We start from the raw sequence: 18314 nt of genomic DNA, 5'->3' as shown, positions 1-18314 counted from the left end.
GTCAAAGTACTTAATGTAGCTTTTGTAGCTGCTGCCGCCATTGTTGTGTACTGCTGTTTGTCTCTCGTCGGACTGTTTGGACGAGTTGCACAGCGCTCAGACCGGTAAGAGGCGTGTCCGCTCAGATTCTGAGCGGAAGGCACATCCCGCCCACAAATAGCAGGGCTTTGGCCCAGAAGTTCCTTCGCCCCTCCCGTTTGTATGAGAGCAGGCGAAAACTTCTGGGAACTCAGATTACTTGGTTCCTAACTATCTATCATTTAGCTGGGGACCCCCTTGGACCTCAAGGACCCATGGGGGTCCCCACTTTGAGAATCAATGGTGTAACTCGCCGACCTACGAGCTGAGCTGTTTTTGGGGAACGATAAACCGCTGTACGATAGAGCAGGGGTCTTCAACAGGGGGGTCGGGGACCCCTAGGGGGTCCTCAGTTACTCCAGGGGGTCTGCCCTAGTTTTAATTTTTTTACATTAACCACTTAAACCCTATATAGCATCTCTATTCTGAGGAACGTTAGCCGAAAATAGCCGATCAAACGACAGAACGAAGGCGATGTATGACGATGCAATGTTTCCGCCCGACAGCGATGATGTATTTGACAGGATGAATAAAAAGCCAATGTCATATGTAGAAAACACTATGTAGCGTGCAAATCAAAAGTTATGAATCCCATTTTAGCTGCTTGGGAGGAAGAATCTCTAAACTGATGATTAGTTTGAATTCGGGGAGTGTTCAGTTATCCACCGATTATGACAACTATGCTAACAAGTGGAATGCCTCAAATCACCTTTTTAACATCGCCATCTTAAAACATCCTGTGTAGGGTACAACTATCCCTCTGTTACTATTAGTATGGAAAGGTGTTTGAGTCATGCTAGGATATTTGAGTCTTGGTGGGATGTTTGAGTCACGCTATGTTTGAGTCTTGGTGGGATGTTTGAGTCTTTGTGGGATGTTTGAGTCTTTGTGGGATGTTTGAGTCACGCTATGTTTGAGTCTTGGTGGGATGTTTGAGTCTTGCTAGGATGTTTGAGTCATGCTAGGATGTTTGAGTCATGCTAGGATGTTTGAGTCTTTGTGGGATGTTTGAGTCTTTGTGGGATGTTTGAGTCATGCTAGGATGTTTGAGTCATGCTAGGATGTTTGAGTCTTTGTGGGATGTTTGAGTCATGCTAGGATGTTTGAGTCATGGTGAGACATTTGAGACAGATCACATTCGTATTTGACTTAGTTCAGCTTGTGAGCGTAGGCAGTACCCAAGTCCCATCGCCATTTTATGCCAGAAAACTGAATTCATAAGCAAAAGCAAATAATAATATTATTAAAATGAGTTTGTGAATGTTGTGGCATGGGGGATATCACATGTAAAAGTGTACATTGTTTGTATATACCTGTCAGTGTGTGTAGAATCTGCACAGATATACACCGTGTATTTGGCCTCAGTTCATAGTTTTGTTGTTGGATTGTACAGCGCTGCGCTTCTAACTGTTCTCTGTTTTATAGAAATGGAAGAAATTCAACTTTGAATGAGGACAAAATGATTAACTTAAATAAATGCATTTATATATGAACTAAATGCTGCAAAGTGCCGTGCTTCAGTGAGTGACTACCTGTACGTACATAGTACATACACAGGCATAAAAGGGCTTGTAAGTGATATGTTTTTGTTAAAATAAGTGCTAAATAGTCCTACATTTCCTATATTAATCATTGCAATCAAGTGTTTGTTCTCCAGCTCTTTAGTAAACAGAACATTCATTTTCATGTCAGGATGTCATTGTTATCCAATCAAGAGAGAGAACATACAGGATACAGGATAAACAAGTGAAATAGGAAGTGATGAAACAAAAACAAAAAAATAGACACATTTGGAACTGGAACACTTTATTATTGAAGCTGATAAATGATCTTTGTGGAGTTTCTCTTCTGATTGGATAAAACTGGTATCCTGACCTGAACATGTTCTGTTTACTAAAGAGATGGAGAGACGAGGAGACCCCTGATACTGAACAAACACTCTATACAATGATTACTATCACAATATAGAGCTGTAACTTAATCACTCTCAACATATTCTTCTTTATATCGTATGTCCAAAACTGTTACTTTTCAGGATTCAAATTCAAAAGCATCAAAAGTAGCAGATCTACAAGCTCGAAACGCGTCGCTTCGCGCCGCGTTTCGAGCTTGTAGATCTGCTACTTTTGATGCTTTTGTGTGACGCTGTAGTGTGATCAAGTGGGGCGTTAATTTATGAAAGTTAGAATATGGAGATAAGAGGTTTCTGCCCGACAGCAAGGCAAATGCTCTATTAGCCTTAGCAGCCATATAACTCTGAAATACAACTTAAGATGTGCTTCAAAGTTTCCCCTAGTGATGTCACTGGAGTAAAAAACTACAACCTAACTTGTTTTTTAGCCGCTTTCCTCAGTGTTTACAAATGAAAGTAGAAAAGTGCAGTTCCTGGTGAAACTGTGAGCTTCGCTGCAAGCAAGTAGAAGAATAGTAGAAAATAGTAGAAAAAAGTGGAAATCAAGTAACTAGTTATGAACTAAATGTTGAGTAAATATGAATTAATTAATATTTAATGATTTACTAATGATGAAAACCATGACCCACCTGGGACCACCGGGCCCGTCCAGTGAACCAGTCCAACTTGGGAGACCCCCGCCACCCTAACACACAGCAATGCACCGCATGGAGGTTTTGGAACAAACACCACTAGAGAGCGACTCTCCTCACTACTCCTACGTACCTACCTACTGTATGAGCACTCATCCTGGGCATAGAAGCCACCGGGGGGGAAAGCAGATCTACAAACCCACCACGTGTGGCCCTTAACTAATGATAAATTAACTTTGATTAAGTCATAGTGACTTCCAATTAATGATGAATTCATGGTAAATTAATGTATGAGTTAATCATTAATAAAGCCTTAATTAAGCATTAATTAGGTGTACAAATTTGCTCCCTATGGTAAGTTGTGACCTGTGTTTCAAATTTCAGTCTATTGGTGCATTCAAGTGGGCAGTTTTAACGTCCATTTGGTGCAAAATCAGGTTTTCCTGCTGCTTTCTGCATCAACACTCTGATACTAGTCAAGTTAGCTGTAAGAGAAAATGTCTCCTCATAATCAACTCCCATCTTTTGACTGTACGGTACCCTTTAGCCACATACCTAGCCTTGTATTTTTCAGACCCATCAATGTTGTTCTTAATCGCATAAACCCATCTACCCCCCCACTGCTTTCTTACCCTCAGGTAAGTTGATTATTAGAGTAAATGTGTTATTTTCTTTAATCGGTTGCATTTCCTCATCCATCGCATGGACCCACTCTTTTGAGTTATCTGAGCTTAAAGGGGAATTTTGGACTAAGGTTTTCTTACCTTTTCTATGACGTTATGATATCTTAGGATGAATGGTACTACAGTAGAAAAAAATCATAAATCCATCCCGGGTCCGCCAAAGCTTAAAACGTGCGCCAATAGGCCTTGCGCTAGATCGCGTATTTTAATAGCTTTTTTAAAGCTTTTTTTTTGGTGAGATCTGACGTTCATAGTGACAGAACACTATGTAACAAAAAAACTAAAAAAATCTAAGTCTTCTGGGGTTTTCTTTTTTTTTTTGACAGTGTTCTGTCACTGAACGTCAAATCTCACCAAAAAAAAGCTATTAAAATACGCGATCTAACACAAGGCCTATTGGCGCACGTTTTAAGCTGTGGTGGACTCAGGATGGAGTTATGAAATGTTTCTACTGTACCATTCATCCTAACATATAACGTCATAGAAAAGGTAAAAAAAAACCTTAGTCCAAAATTTCCCTTTAAGGCTCCTGTGAAAGTTACAGGTACATTACATGTCACTCTGTAACAATAATCTATGTTACTTTGGTGTAACTTGGCTTCCTCCTCACTCTAGAAGGGTATCTTTTTGGCTCAGGTTTAGCTTCAACTGCCTGTGGTTGGCTACTCTCTTCAGCCTCATTGACTGGAACCTGGTCACTTTCTGGAGTTACATTCTGCCTAGTGTTGGCCCTGTGCTCCACCTTCAGATCACCATCATCATCATCAGGTGCAATGTTAGTCTGAGTCTGTTGCTCTACACCAGTTTAGAAACAAACTTGGCTAATCTATTTTTCTGCACTTTCCTGCTGTCAGGAAAATAGACAATAAAAAAAAGAAAATAAGAAAATAGATAATATTTATTACTATTATTATTATTATTTTTATTATTATTATTCATTATTATTATTATTCCAGTGTGTTACTGCTCTATACATTATATTAACCACTTTCTACCTGCTGTCCCTATTTTGACCATAGGGGGAAAAATGTCACAAATAAAAAAATAGTGAAAACACAAAACACACGTGAGCTTGTATATCAGCTATTTGTGGTTAACATGTGTAGTCGGGCAGAAACCTCCATATTTTATCTTTGTGAGTTTTTTCCTAAATGAACTCCCTACTTGATCATGCAGCGTCACACAAAAGCATCAAAAGTAGAAGATCTACAAGCTCGAAACGTGGCGCGAAGCGACACGTTTTGACCTTGTAGATCTGCTACTTTTGATATTTTCGAATTTGAATCCTGCAAAGTAACAGTTCTGGACATATGAGGTTTCTACCCGACAGAGACGATGTAGTATACACACCTTTTGAGAGTAATTAACTATAAGGTCCAATTGGACTGTAACATCTTATGCAATTAATCTTATGGAATGATGCTGAATGCTGAATCCACTATATGAGGTGCATGGAAATACCTTTTATTGTACAATTTGAAATCACCATTTATTAGCAACTTAGGCTCTAATGCCATGACAGCGATTCCCTGGTTCGATTCCCAGACCAGCTCGACCATTGCTCTTTGTCACTCCCCTACTTTCTCCCCCACCGTGACTGTCTCTACACTGACCTATCCAAATGAAGCAGAAAGGCCCGAAAAGATAAACATTTAAATTTGAATGCATTTTACTATTTGAATATCCGGATCTGCAGACCCAGTCCGGGTTTCTTCAGGAAGTTGACATTTGTATTTAAAAAACAGTACTGGGTTTGGTGATGTTCCATATTCTCTGAATCAGCTTTGTTTGTGTTCGTGTACGTGCTAAAAGAGTGACTTTGAGAGATGTTTCACCGTACAATGTAAGTCAATGAGGAGCATGTTATGAATGATCAATTTCTAATCAATGGAGCAATTATTTTTGATTTCTTGTCCACCTTTGGAGTTACATCATGGCAAGGTAAATACACAACCCAAACCTCTACCAAAGTGGTCTTGTCCTTTAAGTGATATAAGCTTCTAGATCATGTGACAACAATCTCTCTCTCTCTCTCTCTCTCTCTCTCTCTCTCTCTCTCTCTCTCTCTCTCTCTCTCTCTCTCTCTCTCTCTCTCTCTCTCTCTCTCTCTCTCTCTCTCTCTCTGAGTGAATCAGGAAGTGAAATTAATGTTTGGGGAGTTTCCAGTGGGACGCTTCAACACCACACACACACACACACACACACACACACACACACACACACACACACACACACACACACACACACACACACACACACACACACACACACACACACACACACACACACACACACACACACACACACACACACACACACACACAAAAAACAGTGTGTTTTGTGTGTCTGTCTGTCTGTCTGTTTCAACTTTTAACATCAGATTTAAAGTGTCCTTAATGCCATGAGCAACACGTTGACATTACCAACAAGAGTCAAATAAAACAAACAATAAATAAATACATAATTATGTACAGTCTGTGAGGTTGTTGACATCAACATGTCTCTCTAGTAACTGGTGATGATTAATAAAAGAATAATTCTGATTGGCTGCTGAGTGAATCAGGAAGTGAAATTCAAGTTTGAGTTTCCAGTCAGAAGCTTCAGTGGCACGCACGCACGCACGCACGCACGCACGCACGCACGCACGCACACACACACACACACACACACACACACACACACACACACACACACACACACACACCATCAGTGAGATGTAATGAGGCTTGGATTAGAGGAGCGTCTGTGAGTTCAGTTAACAGAGGTTCCCGGTTTGATTCCTGACTCCTCCTGGCTTCATGTTGAAGTGTCCTTGAGCAAGGCACTGAACCCCTAACTGCTTCTGATGAGCAGGTTGGAGGAAATCCTGGTATTCATTCTAAAACTGAGCCCTGTGATCCGGTTTACAAAAAAAAAGAGGGGGGGGGATCGTGTTCCGGTGGTTGGTTCTGGTTGGTGTCGCATTGTTTTTGTTCCCCACATAATGTGAATCAGTTTGTTTAGTCTCACTAGTCACGCTACGAGTTAGAATAAAAGATGAACATACCAAACCATTATTATACCAAAAGAAACTAAACGATTATACCAAACTAAACAAGTTTTAAACTAGGGGAATCATTTTGGAGGCGCACGGCGCTGGAGGTTCCGGTCGTGGGTTCCGGCCGCCTGATGACATAAAGTTATTTCCACTCCAGACCCGACCAGAAACCTGAAAATGGTATTTGATCCCAGGCTACCTTTAACCACTCTGATGCTCCAAGATGTCACCTTTGACCTTTGACCAAGAAGATGTGGTTGAGTTAGGAGGTCAAATGTGACTCCTTTGTGTGAGAATACCTTAGCTTATAAATTAGTCAAAGTAAATGAATAGACTAAAGAGACTTTTACTGCACAGCCTTCCAATCCAATGGTCTCTGAGTTCTGTCCATATGAAGTGTTAAACACTGTGTAACACTGCTGTAGAACCATATGTGTGACATTCAGTTTATTTGGTGAGACTATTCTCTTACCAGACCTGAACAGTGTTTGTGTAAAGTTTGGTGTGGATTGGAACCCCCCACCCGTTGCCCTCCCACAGCAACTACATGGGAGACATTATTTATTTTATTAATATTTTAAATATTCTGTAATCACTTCAATCTGAAGTGATCAACTTTAACCTTTAGCCTCCCATCATGTCTCATCTGAAAGCTTTTAATTCATTATAACATTTTACTTTCAACAGAATCAGAATCATCTTTATTGTCACATAACAGGTTAAAAGTGTAAAGAAGTGGGTGGAATTATTTTTTGTGCAGCTCCATCGTTTTAGTTATTTTCAGAAAGAGAAAGAAAAGAAGACGGGGGACGGGGGGGCAAGGAGAGAATAAAAGATGAATGAAACAAATATATTTACATACTGTATGTATATGAGGAGACATAAGGTGCATAAGGTACCGTATGTACATGAGGTTAGACATAAGGTGCATAAGGTACAGTATGTACATGAGGAGACATAAGGTGCATAAGGTACAGTATGTACATGAGGAGACATAAGGTTTATAAGCAGCAGCTATATACCATATATGATTATGTGCAATAATCCAGACTGTCGTCTTTCTGGAAACAGATGATGTAACATCTTATCTTTAATCTGATTGGCTGATTCTTCTGAACTAAAGAACGAGTCCTCCTTCATTCTCTTTCAGACTCCAGAACTTCTCTTTCAGTAAACATCTGTTTATTCTCATCTGTTTATTCTCATCTGTTTATTCTGATCTGTTTATTCTCATCTGTTTATTCTGATCTGTTTATTCTCATCTGTTTATTCTCATCTATTGAATTCAGTTCAGTTTTGATCAGTGATGATGAAGATTACAGCCACCCTCCTCATCCTCTCCTCTGTACTTCATGTCAAAGCGATCCCAGGAAGTAAGTACATTATATTTATGTTATTATATAATATATACATTTATAGCTACTGTTATTATATAAAACCAAATATGAACAATGCACAATACAAACAAATGACATGCGCACGCACGCATGCACTCTCACACACACACACACACACACACACACACACACACACACACACACACACACACACACACACACCCTCCTTTTACTACCTGTCAGGCCCGCTGAAAGGCGGGGCTAAAGGGGACTCAGGCGTGGGGGGGGGGGGGGCGCCGGCAGAGACATCGCAAACTTTTTCACATGAGAATTCATTTAATTTATATTTGTGTGGTGGTGGACTGGTGGAAATGCGCGCTGCGTGCGTCGCGACGTGACTGTGTGTGTGTGCGCTGCTGCGCATCTGATCAGAGAGAGAGAGAGAGAGAGAGAGAGAGAGAGAGAGAGAGAGAGAGAGAGAGAGAGAGAGAGAGAGAGAGAGAGAGAGAGAGAGAGAGAGAGAGAGAGAGAGAGAGAGAGAGAGCGAGAGAGAGAGAGAGAGAGAGAAGGGGGGGGTTGCCGGGTCAAATCTATGGAAAAAAAAAAGGTCCGTCCAAAAAAGTCCTTGTGGTCTTGTTTCCATTGAGGTCCTTGGTATTCAATTCATAAACATATAATATTCATAGACCGGCTTGCTTATTGCTCTCACAGAATATGGCAACACTAGAAGTTACAAGTCACGGGAGAAAAGTAAACAAAACATTGTGTGGATTTATGATGAGACAGAAAATAGCATGTTTTCAACTAGAAATGATGAATTTAGGAGATGTTTGGACGTTGGAGGGACAGCTATTGTGAGTGCAGAATGTTTAATGTGCAGAAGTGGCTGCCGTGCCTATGAGTAAAAGTGCAACAGTATAAAATGGACTCGTAATCTCGTATCAAAAGTAAAAGTACTCATTATGCAGAATGTCCCATTTCATGTTTTCAAATGTCTAAAAACCTTTGGAAAATAGCAGATCTAGATCTCTGTGAGCTGTAGATCTCTGTGAGCTGTAGATCTCAGCCCTATATATTTCGGCCATTTGAAAATAGCCCTGTAAAAGTACTCACAACGACTGGAGTACTTTTACTTTTGGTACTCAAAGTACATTTTTATACCAATACTTTTGTACCTTTACTGAAATAATTTTTTTATTGACTTTTACTTGTAAGGGAGTATTTCTACATTGCATTATTCATACTTTTACTTAAGTAAAACATGTGAATACTTTTTCCACCACTGGTTATGAACAGAACTGACTATATATTGGCTTGAGGCTAAAGTGGCCAACGGGAAATCGCGCAAAGACACCCGACTTAATGTTTTGAGGTCAAAAATAATAATACATTATTTCAAAAACCGAGAAAAAACAGAAAATAATAATAAGAAATTAATAAATAACTGAATTAAAACCGAAAAAAAATAACGCGAGGACGCACCCCATGCTGCATGCACGCGCGCGCAAGCATGGGGGGGGGCCCACTTTCTAAAAACTTGTCCCCCCACCCAAGAATCCTGTCATCGGCCCTGCTACCTGTATATACAATATTGAATCAGTGTGAATAAAACGTTTGACAGGAAGCTACTTTTAATATCCAACCTTTCACTTCATATAAGAACCAAACATGATTGTTTAACATGATGATTATGTGTTATTGTCACTGTGAAGAAGTTTGTTGTTTAACGTCATCTTTGTTTTATTTCCAGTGTTCCATGAGGACATTACAGTCTATAGCTGTTCAGACACAGTTAAAGACTCATATAAAGAGGAAATGATGGGACTGGATGGTGAAGTGTTGGTGTACGCAGACTTCAACAAAGGGAATGCGGTGGAGCCTCAGCCTCCGTTTGTAGATCATATCACCTTCCCAGGCGCTTATGATGTAGCTTGGGGTGATCAGGGGTTCTGCAAAGACCAGCTGGACATCGTTCGCACTGCCTTGAAGAAACCACCAGTGAAAGGTACATGAATACTATTAACACAATAGTTATGTACTAAAACGGTTGAACACACACACACACACACACACACACACACACACACACACACACACACACACACACACACACACACACACACACCTTTACTTATTTATTTGAATTTTCAATATAAAGACATGAATTATGTCAAAATCCAAGATAATATGATTATACAACACTTACCATCAAAATAAAACATATCAGAATGTATTCATATTGTGAGGCATTTCGCTCTCAAAATAACAACCTTTTTGCAAGTGTTATCTCTGTTATCCTGGAAATACATGATGGGGTCTGACTGACAGACAGACAGACAGACAGACAGACAGACAGACAGACAGACAGACAGACAGACAGACACTTTAGCTTAAGTAAAACATTCGAGTACTTCTTCCACCACTGAAGGATGGTAGAGTGTGTTGTTAATGTTGTTTTATGGTCGGTTAATTAATTAATTAATTAATACAAAGCATTCGCGCATGAGTCGCGCACACATGTGGTGCGGGGGGGGGGGGGGGGATACAGTTTATGCCCGGTCAACATTAGATTCGAGCAGCTAGACAGACAGACAGACAGACAGACAGACAGACAGACAGACAGACAGACAGACAGACAGACAGACAGAGTCCTTGTTAACTCAGCCGCACTAGACAACTGGACACATAGAGAAACAAAACCTAAAACATTTTAATGCCAGATTTCACATCCTGAACCTATTGTAGACTTTATGTAGAGACATATTTGGCTGATGGGGGGCAGTTAGCCTAGTGTTGATATTATACAGATGAATAAAACTGAACATTAATGACATTTTTCATTGTCGACTACTTCCAGATGGATATGTGTACTGTGAGACACACCACTGTGTATTCAACTCCAGTGAGCTGAAGGACATACAGTATATATACACACATAATTTCGATGGTGATGAGTTCCTCAGGTGGGACAGTAGAGTAGATCAGTTTGTTGGATACACTGAGTATGGTGTGAAGAACGCAGAGCGCAACAATAAAGATCCTGGAGCACTGGCTGACATGAGAGCAAACCGAGAGGCATTCTGCAAACACAACATTGAGCTCTACTACTCCTCTGTTCTGAACAAGAGAGGTGAGCTGATCTCAGAGCAGCACTCAACACTCATCACCTCATAAACTATAACATGACATCACATGATTCTATTCAGAGATGATTAATGGTGTTAATATTGATCATATAATTTTTATTACATATTTCTTTATCTGCTGAGAAACATTTCAGATCCTCTTGATTTATACTGTAACAGGCTGTCACGCAGTGGAAATAGCAGATCTACAAGCTCACAACATGTGGTGTCAGTCACCATCGTACACCGAGTATAAATGAAACATAGATCTAGGCTATAGCGTTTTCACCTACATATAATGACCTGCCTAAAACAAAGACACCAGGATTAATGTTTTTAAATTATCGTTAAAAAGAACCATGCAGGCTAAAACACACCTCTATACACTTCATTTCACCACCTGATTTTATATTTTAATTATTGTCTTAACTAGTTTGTTTTGTATGTTTTTAATCACAATATTTGACAGGATTATGTGTATTGTTTTGTTTGTTTATTAAGCAATATCATTTGCATACAATGATATTGCTTGGTTTATTGTTGTTTATGTAAAGCACTGTGTAACTGTGAAGTATTTAATATGTTTAAATTATATTATATAAATGCATTCTACGTTGTAGAAAACTGTAGACATTGCAGAATATACAGTACTCTGGTGCCATCTGGTGGCCAAACACTGACATTTACAGTTACAATTTACAATGTAGGCATTTATCAGACGCTCTTAATCCAGAGTGATTTACAGTAAACAAGGTAAACATGAGGTAATACATCAAATGCATAGAAATAGTAATCTAGGATCATATGTAAACCAATAACCTATCATCAGTCTAAACAGTATAATATCAAACAAATAAATAATATGTACATTGAAACTATCCAAATTATAGGATGCCAGGTTGAACCTGGCCTCTGTCTACATAATATGCTATCTAAATGATCTAAATTACATTTTAACCTTTGAATAAGACTGCAAGGTCATCAAGGATAGGTCAAGAAGGGAGAAGAGTCTAGGACGTGTGGAGCGTTGTCCAGGGTAATTTAGAGAAGAGAGAAGAGTCTAGGACGTGTGGAGCGTTGTCCAGGGTGTTTTAGAGAAGGGAGAAGAGTCTAGGACATGAGGAGCGTTGTCCAGGGTGCTTTAGAGAAGGGAGAAGAGTCTAGGACATGAGGAGCGTTGTCCAGGGTGTTTTAGAGAAGGGAGAAGAGTCTAGGACGTGTGGAGCGTTGTCCAGGGTGCTTTAGAGAAGGGAGAAGAGTCTAGGACATGAGGAGCGTTGTCCAGGGTGTTTTAGAGAAGGGAGAAGAGTCTAGGACGTGTGGAGCGTTGTACAGGGTGTTTTAGAGAAGGGAGAAGAGTCTAGGACGTGTGGAGCGTTGTCCAGGGTGTTTTAGGGAAAGGAGGAGAGTCTAGGACGTGTGGAGGGTGAGAGGTTGTATAGGGTTGGATCAGGTATATGGAGGTGTTATACCTTTGGTTGGTTATAGGCCAACATCAGTGTTTTGTACTCTGTGAGGGCAGCAACTGGAGGGTCAATGGAGGGAGAGGAGAACGGGGGAGAGCCGGGAAATGTGAACATTTTGGCTGGTTGAAGAACAAGTGTGTTGCAGCTTTCTGGATCATTTGGATGATATACAATTATTAATGATAATAACATGTTCCTACTTCCTATGACGGTTATATTATAATAATAATAATAATAATAATAATAATAATAATAATAATAATAATAATCTTATTTATCCAGTGGAGCCCAAAGTGAGTCTGAAGTCAGAGACTCCCCCTCGTCGTGGTGAACATACTCACATGCTGAGGTGCAGCAGCTACGACTTCTATCCTAAAGTGATCCTGGTGACCTGGTGGATAGGTCAAGAACCTTTGACCTCTGTTCTCTCCTCTACTGACGTGCTGTCTGATGGAGACTGGTACTACCAGTACCACTCCTACCTGGAGTACACACCCAGGTACACACCTAACAGACACCTATACATAGAAATACACACCTAATAGACACCTATACATATATTCTTTAAAAATAAAACAAGTGTTACTCACTTGCTGAAAATTGCCCATTAATTGGTAGGCTAATATTAAGTCACACACACACACACACACACACACACACACACACACACACACACACACACACACACACACACACACACACACACACACACACACACACACACACGATTCCTCCCGAGTCCCGTGTTTATCACCAGTCTACTCCAGACACAACTACGCAGCAAGCTCGTCGTCGTGCAAGCATGACGAAAGCACACAGAGACCCGCGAGCGAGTGTGCTATACATGAATACACACACAGGAATACGCTATAACGTGCATATCTCGTTGCTAAGTTTCTTCTGCCTCTTGCCTTCCTATTTTTTCTGCAATGGGGAGGGAATAGTGGAATACACAATAAACACTAGAGCGGAGGAGAGCCCAGCGGGGCATTCACGCTCCTACACAAAAATAGTCAAACCTTTTTTTTTTCTCCAAAAAACGAAATAATAACAAAGATCAACGGATCAATGTGTGGAAGCGCGGCGCGTTTCAGTGTGTAGATCGGCTACTTTCACAATCTGTCCTAATGTTAGTGCTAATCAACAGCTGCTCACTCACTGCCAGACCGGGCGGGGAGGAGGGGCCGCTTCAGCTCTGAGCAGATCCACATGGACACACATTCAACTTGAGGACGCACGCACGTCATGATTATTTTAGGTGGAGAAAATATCAGTATAAGCTTATCTTATTGCCTATAACGGTATAGTGATATGGTGCATAATTGTATTTAATCTTACATTTAAATATAATAGTTCATCGTTTAGTTATTATGATGAGCGGCATGGATCATTTTGGGTGCCCCCTCGGCACCGTGGTGCCCCCCCCCCCCCCCCCGCACTGTGGTGCAGAGGGGGCACCTGTGCGTATGTACTGATCATCCTCATCAGACATGCTGTATTGTGCTTTTTGTGTGTGTGTGTGTGTGTGTGTGTGTGTGTGTGTGTGTGTGTGTGTGTGTGTGTGTGTGTGTGTGTGTGTGTGTGTGTGTGTGTGTGTGTGTGTTACAGATCAGGAGAGAAGATCACATGCATGGTGGAACATCCCAGCCTGACCGCGCCTATCAAGATGGACTGGGGTCAGTTACTGTAATCTATTATATTCTACTGTAATCTACTGTAATCTACTGCATTCTACTATATTCTACTTTAATCTACTGTATTCTACTATATTCTACTGCAATCTACTGTAATCTACTACATTCTACTATATTCTACTGCAATCTACTGTATTCTACTATATTCTACTGCAATCTACTGTATTCTACTGCATTCTACTATATTCTACTGTAATCTACTGTATTCTACTGTAATCTACTGTAATGTGTTACACTGCACTCTGTTTTAAGGGTTCAAGGATTCTTCTCTTTTTGTACCTGAAGGCACATTTGTTTTGCAGAAAGGAAACACAGCAATCCAATTAAAAACAAGACACAATAATAATACAGACACCAGAAATAAGAATCAATACAAATACATTAAAACATCCTAAAAAAGTAACCATTTTAATAAGAAGGTCATGACAGGAGCCTCACCTACTTAGAGCTTATAAGTGTCTTGTCTAGATCAGGTACATCATCTTTGTTTACTAATGGCTGCAGGTATAAAGACATTTATAGAATTTGTAACATAATATAATATAATATAATATGATATGATATGATATGATATAATATAATATAATATGATATGATATGATATAATATAATATAATATAATATAATATAATATAATATAATATCATTCATATAATATTTTTATTGTCAGATGACTCCATGCCAGAGTCAGTTAAGAACAAGGTGGCCATGGGAGCATCAGGTCTGGTTCTGGGTCTGGTCTTGTTCCTGTCTGGATTCATCTACTACCAGTGGAAGAAACAAGGTGATTAGCATGTTTAATTAACATGTTTCATTAATGAATCTACTACCAGTGGAAGAAATTAGGTCAGATCAACAGAGGATCACATGACATGTGGAACCCTCACATAAATGCAAACAAACAAACAAACAAACAAACACACACATATGTAAAGCCACAACCTAAACTGGTTTATTTTGGTTTAGAACCTTAACCAGTTTAGACCAGTTTAGACGACCTAGTTAGAAGTCAAAGTGTGTGCTATGTTGTCACATTTAGTCTTAAATAAGAGTCAAATGTTCACATTAGTTCTGATGCAACATGTGACCTGATGACTGAACCCTAATGTTGTTGTGTTGTTGTGTTATTGTGTTGTGTGTGCATTTATGCATTTTATGGAGAAATACACACAATACAGTACATAGGATTTATTTGTGTGTTTGTTTTAACTGTCTCTCTTCTTCTTCTATCAGGTCGTATTCTGGTGCCGACAACCAATGACGATCTTTAGACTCCTCCCACACACCCAGGTTCACTTCCTCTTTCTTTTTACTAAACCTTTTTACATATACATTCATACAGTTTTAATGTATAAAAGTGTATAAAACTAGAAAACATACACAAAACAACATGCTTGTGTAAGAAGTGAAACAACTAGCCTGGTAAACCATCCCGTCACGTAAATTCACATTATCATGTGTCTTCTGCTTAATTTCTTATAATAATTAATCTAATAATCAAATGTAATAATCAAATGATTTGTTGTATCAGACAACACTGATGACAATGTGGTCAGATGGGGGGGGGGTCCTCTTGGTGAACTGTGTAGTTTGGACCATTCATCATCAATCAAATATAAACATGTTTTACATGACACAGGAGTTTAGATCCCATAGCCTGAGAGGACGTTCAGGTGACTCAGTTATGAAGTGAAGAGACGACACAATGCAGCCAAACTCTGAACCAATCATTTGAACTCAACATTTCAGTGAACTGAACCAATGATTCAGTTCATTTGAACACAACATTTCAGTGAACTGAACCCAATGATTCAGTTAATTGAACACAACATTTCAGTAAACTGAACCCAATGATTCAGTTCATTGAACACAACATTTCAGTGAACTGTACCCAATGATTCAGTTCATTGAACACAACATTTCAGTGAACTGAACCCAATGATTCAGTTCATTGAAAACACTGATCATTCCATCACTAGCAGGATCAAAGACAGAACCTTGTGGTCCAAAGGAGAGTGTTCTACCAACTGAGCTGCCCTTCCTACTAAGATACACTATTGACAAAGTATTGGTCAAATGTTGTTCGAATGGACTGAGTTGTTTTTTCTTTGATTGGTTACTTGTAGTTGCAGGGAAGGTGCTGGGAGGTTAGGTTTTTAAGTAGTTTAGGCCTACTAATAGTTAATAGATTACTTGTTCATGATCTATTAACTATTAATAGCATAGTTTTATAAATAATCGTTATAGCATTAACCATTGACACACATTTAACAAGTTATAAATAACACATGAACTAATCATTTGGGATTGATTAATTTAATTTTATAAGGGAAGGTTATTCTAAAGTGTTAACATGTTCACACAGTTAATACATTCTGATTCTTCTTGGTTTATTGTCTTTTCACAGAACACCTGGGTGTGTTTTCAGAGAAGCAGAGAGTCATCGCTGCCCCTGGTGGAGAGAGGAGTAAATACATGTGTGTCCATTCAGCTTTTAAATACTAATAACAGCAGCAAAATGATGACATCATCAACCTTTTTCACAAATGTGTCCTTTACACAATTAAAAATGCTAATTAGCTAGCCAAGGCTAACGAGAATTAGTGTGCAGACTCTGTCTTTTCCCGGTGTTTCGCCCAGTTCGGCGGCACGGAACGTCGGAACGGCACGTACTGGCGCCATTATCATTTGGCGAAGTGTGCCATTTAATATCATGCAGGATTTACACACTGCTTTAGCTCCGTGTTCATTGCCAGATTTACAATTGGGTTTTCTGTAGGTTTTAAACGAGGATAGCCGGGTTTGGCTTGTTTTGTGTGTAAATCGCTGCATGTTGAACTGCGTTTCCAAACTGTAATGGCGTCGATGTCTCCTGTACTTGGAATTCACTAAAACGTGTTATAAACATCATTGATGAATGAATGGCTTTTGCTTTTTGATATTATGATAAGTTTAATTGATCATATCTATAGAAAATGTAATAGTGTCTCTTACCAGGTGATTAAAGCAGATAACCTCGGGCCATTGTGTTGTGTTGGATCCTCTGTCCAGTCAGGACAACATTCCAATCGGACTCTTTTTTAATTTGCTAATGTAGCGTTCCTTGTCGAGTGGCAACAAGGTTCTGTGCCTGTGATCTGGCAAGCCATGACGCCTGCTTTTTAAATTGGTATACTTTTACAGCATATGAGTTTGAAAACCCCACATCCCTCGGTCTATACCAGCTGGGGGAAATCTGTGTTTTCCCCCCAGCCGACTCCGCCCCCCTAGGTACGACCCACTGATGACACTACGCCGTGTGGACGTATTCCCCCTGTGGTGTGTGTGTGTGTGTGTGTGTGTGTGTGTGTGTGTGTGTGTGTGTGTGTGTGTGTGTGTGTGTAGAGCTGAGGATGGATCATGATTGGTGAACCAATCCGACTGCTGTCCAATCATGGTCTGGTTGGCCTTTTAAAAGCAGGAAGTTGTCATTCAACAATAGATTTGTTTGCAGATTTTGCACAGGCGGGCAGAGTGTGATCCAGCGTCACCCATGGTAAATGTAATAGTTCATTTATAGTTATTGCTACTTTTAAATGGGGCTAACAATGGAGTGTGTAGCTTGTGGGGCAGAATTCTGCCATTAAGGTGGGCTCCACTCTGCTCGCCCTGTGGTAAGGATGTTTTTATTATGTGCGCGTAATGTCAGGTTGTTTTGAAATGTGTGTCAATGTATTAAGCTATTTAATGCAGTCAGATTGTTTTGTGTACATGGTATGTAGTTGTATGTTTTAAACCCACTGTATTTATATAATAATGGTCCATTTGAACTCCTATTTGATGCCTTCTGTCAGCATAGTGAACTAATATGTGTGTGTGCTCTTTTGCAGTGAAACGACTAACCTATGAGTTAATTACTCCCTTTTTGTGTGCTGTGGCTTATCTGCTCTGGACAATGCTTGGGGAGATGTGTTCTATTGACCAGTTGTATTGCAGTGGCATAATCATTTTACCCAGTTTTCAAAGCTCTGTTAAACGAACCTCCTTTTAATGTTGAGCCTTAATTGGCTTGTTGGTTTAAATCCAACTGGCGTAGTCAGTAGTATTTATGATTTTAGTAACCCCTATTTTGGCCAGGGTGGTTACATATCAAAGAACTTTTCCCCCTATACCACCTTCTATTAATTTAAAAAGTAAACCCTCATGCCTGTGTGTGTGTGTGTGTGTGTGTGTGTGTGTGTGTGTGTGTGTGTGTGTGTGTGTGTGTGTGTGTGTGTGTGTGTGTGTGTGTGTGTGTGTGTGTGTGTGTGTGTGTGTGTGTGTGTGTGTGTGTGTGTGTGTGTGTGTGTGTGTGTGTGTGTGTGTGTGTGT

The 18314-nt window shown here is 39.9% G+C and overlaps 1 protein-coding gene across 2 annotated transcripts in view; it reads left to right on the top strand.

Moving 5' to 3' along the window:
* The first annotated feature begins 7520 nt into the window (after positions 1-7520).
* The window catches only part of LOC308104642 (H-2 class II histocompatibility antigen, E-S beta chain-like), a 99114-nt gene continuing 88320 nt past the window's right edge, over positions 7521-18314 (top strand). Inside the window, exons 1-3 of one of the 2 annotated variants that reach the window (XM_080455103.1) lie at positions 7521-7715; positions 9430-9684; positions 10537-10809. In XM_080455103.1, coding sequence (XP_080311229.1) covers positions 7649-7715; positions 9430-9684; positions 10537-10809 — 595 coding nt within the window. In that variant the 5' untranslated portion in view covers positions 7521-7648. The remainder of the gene's footprint in view (positions 7716-9429; positions 9685-10536; positions 10810-18314) is intronic. The other variant, XM_080455102.1, reaches the window with a different exon arrangement.

The sequence above is a fragment of the Gymnoscopelus braueri genome, assembly GCF_963280865.1.
Source record: "Gymnoscopelus braueri genome assembly, chromosome: 1".
Taxonomy (NCBI): Eukaryota; Metazoa; Chordata; class Actinopteri; order Myctophiformes; family Myctophidae; genus Gymnoscopelus; species Gymnoscopelus braueri.
Note: the sequence above shows the minus strand (reverse complement) of the source record. Positions and strands in the feature narration are given on the sequence as shown.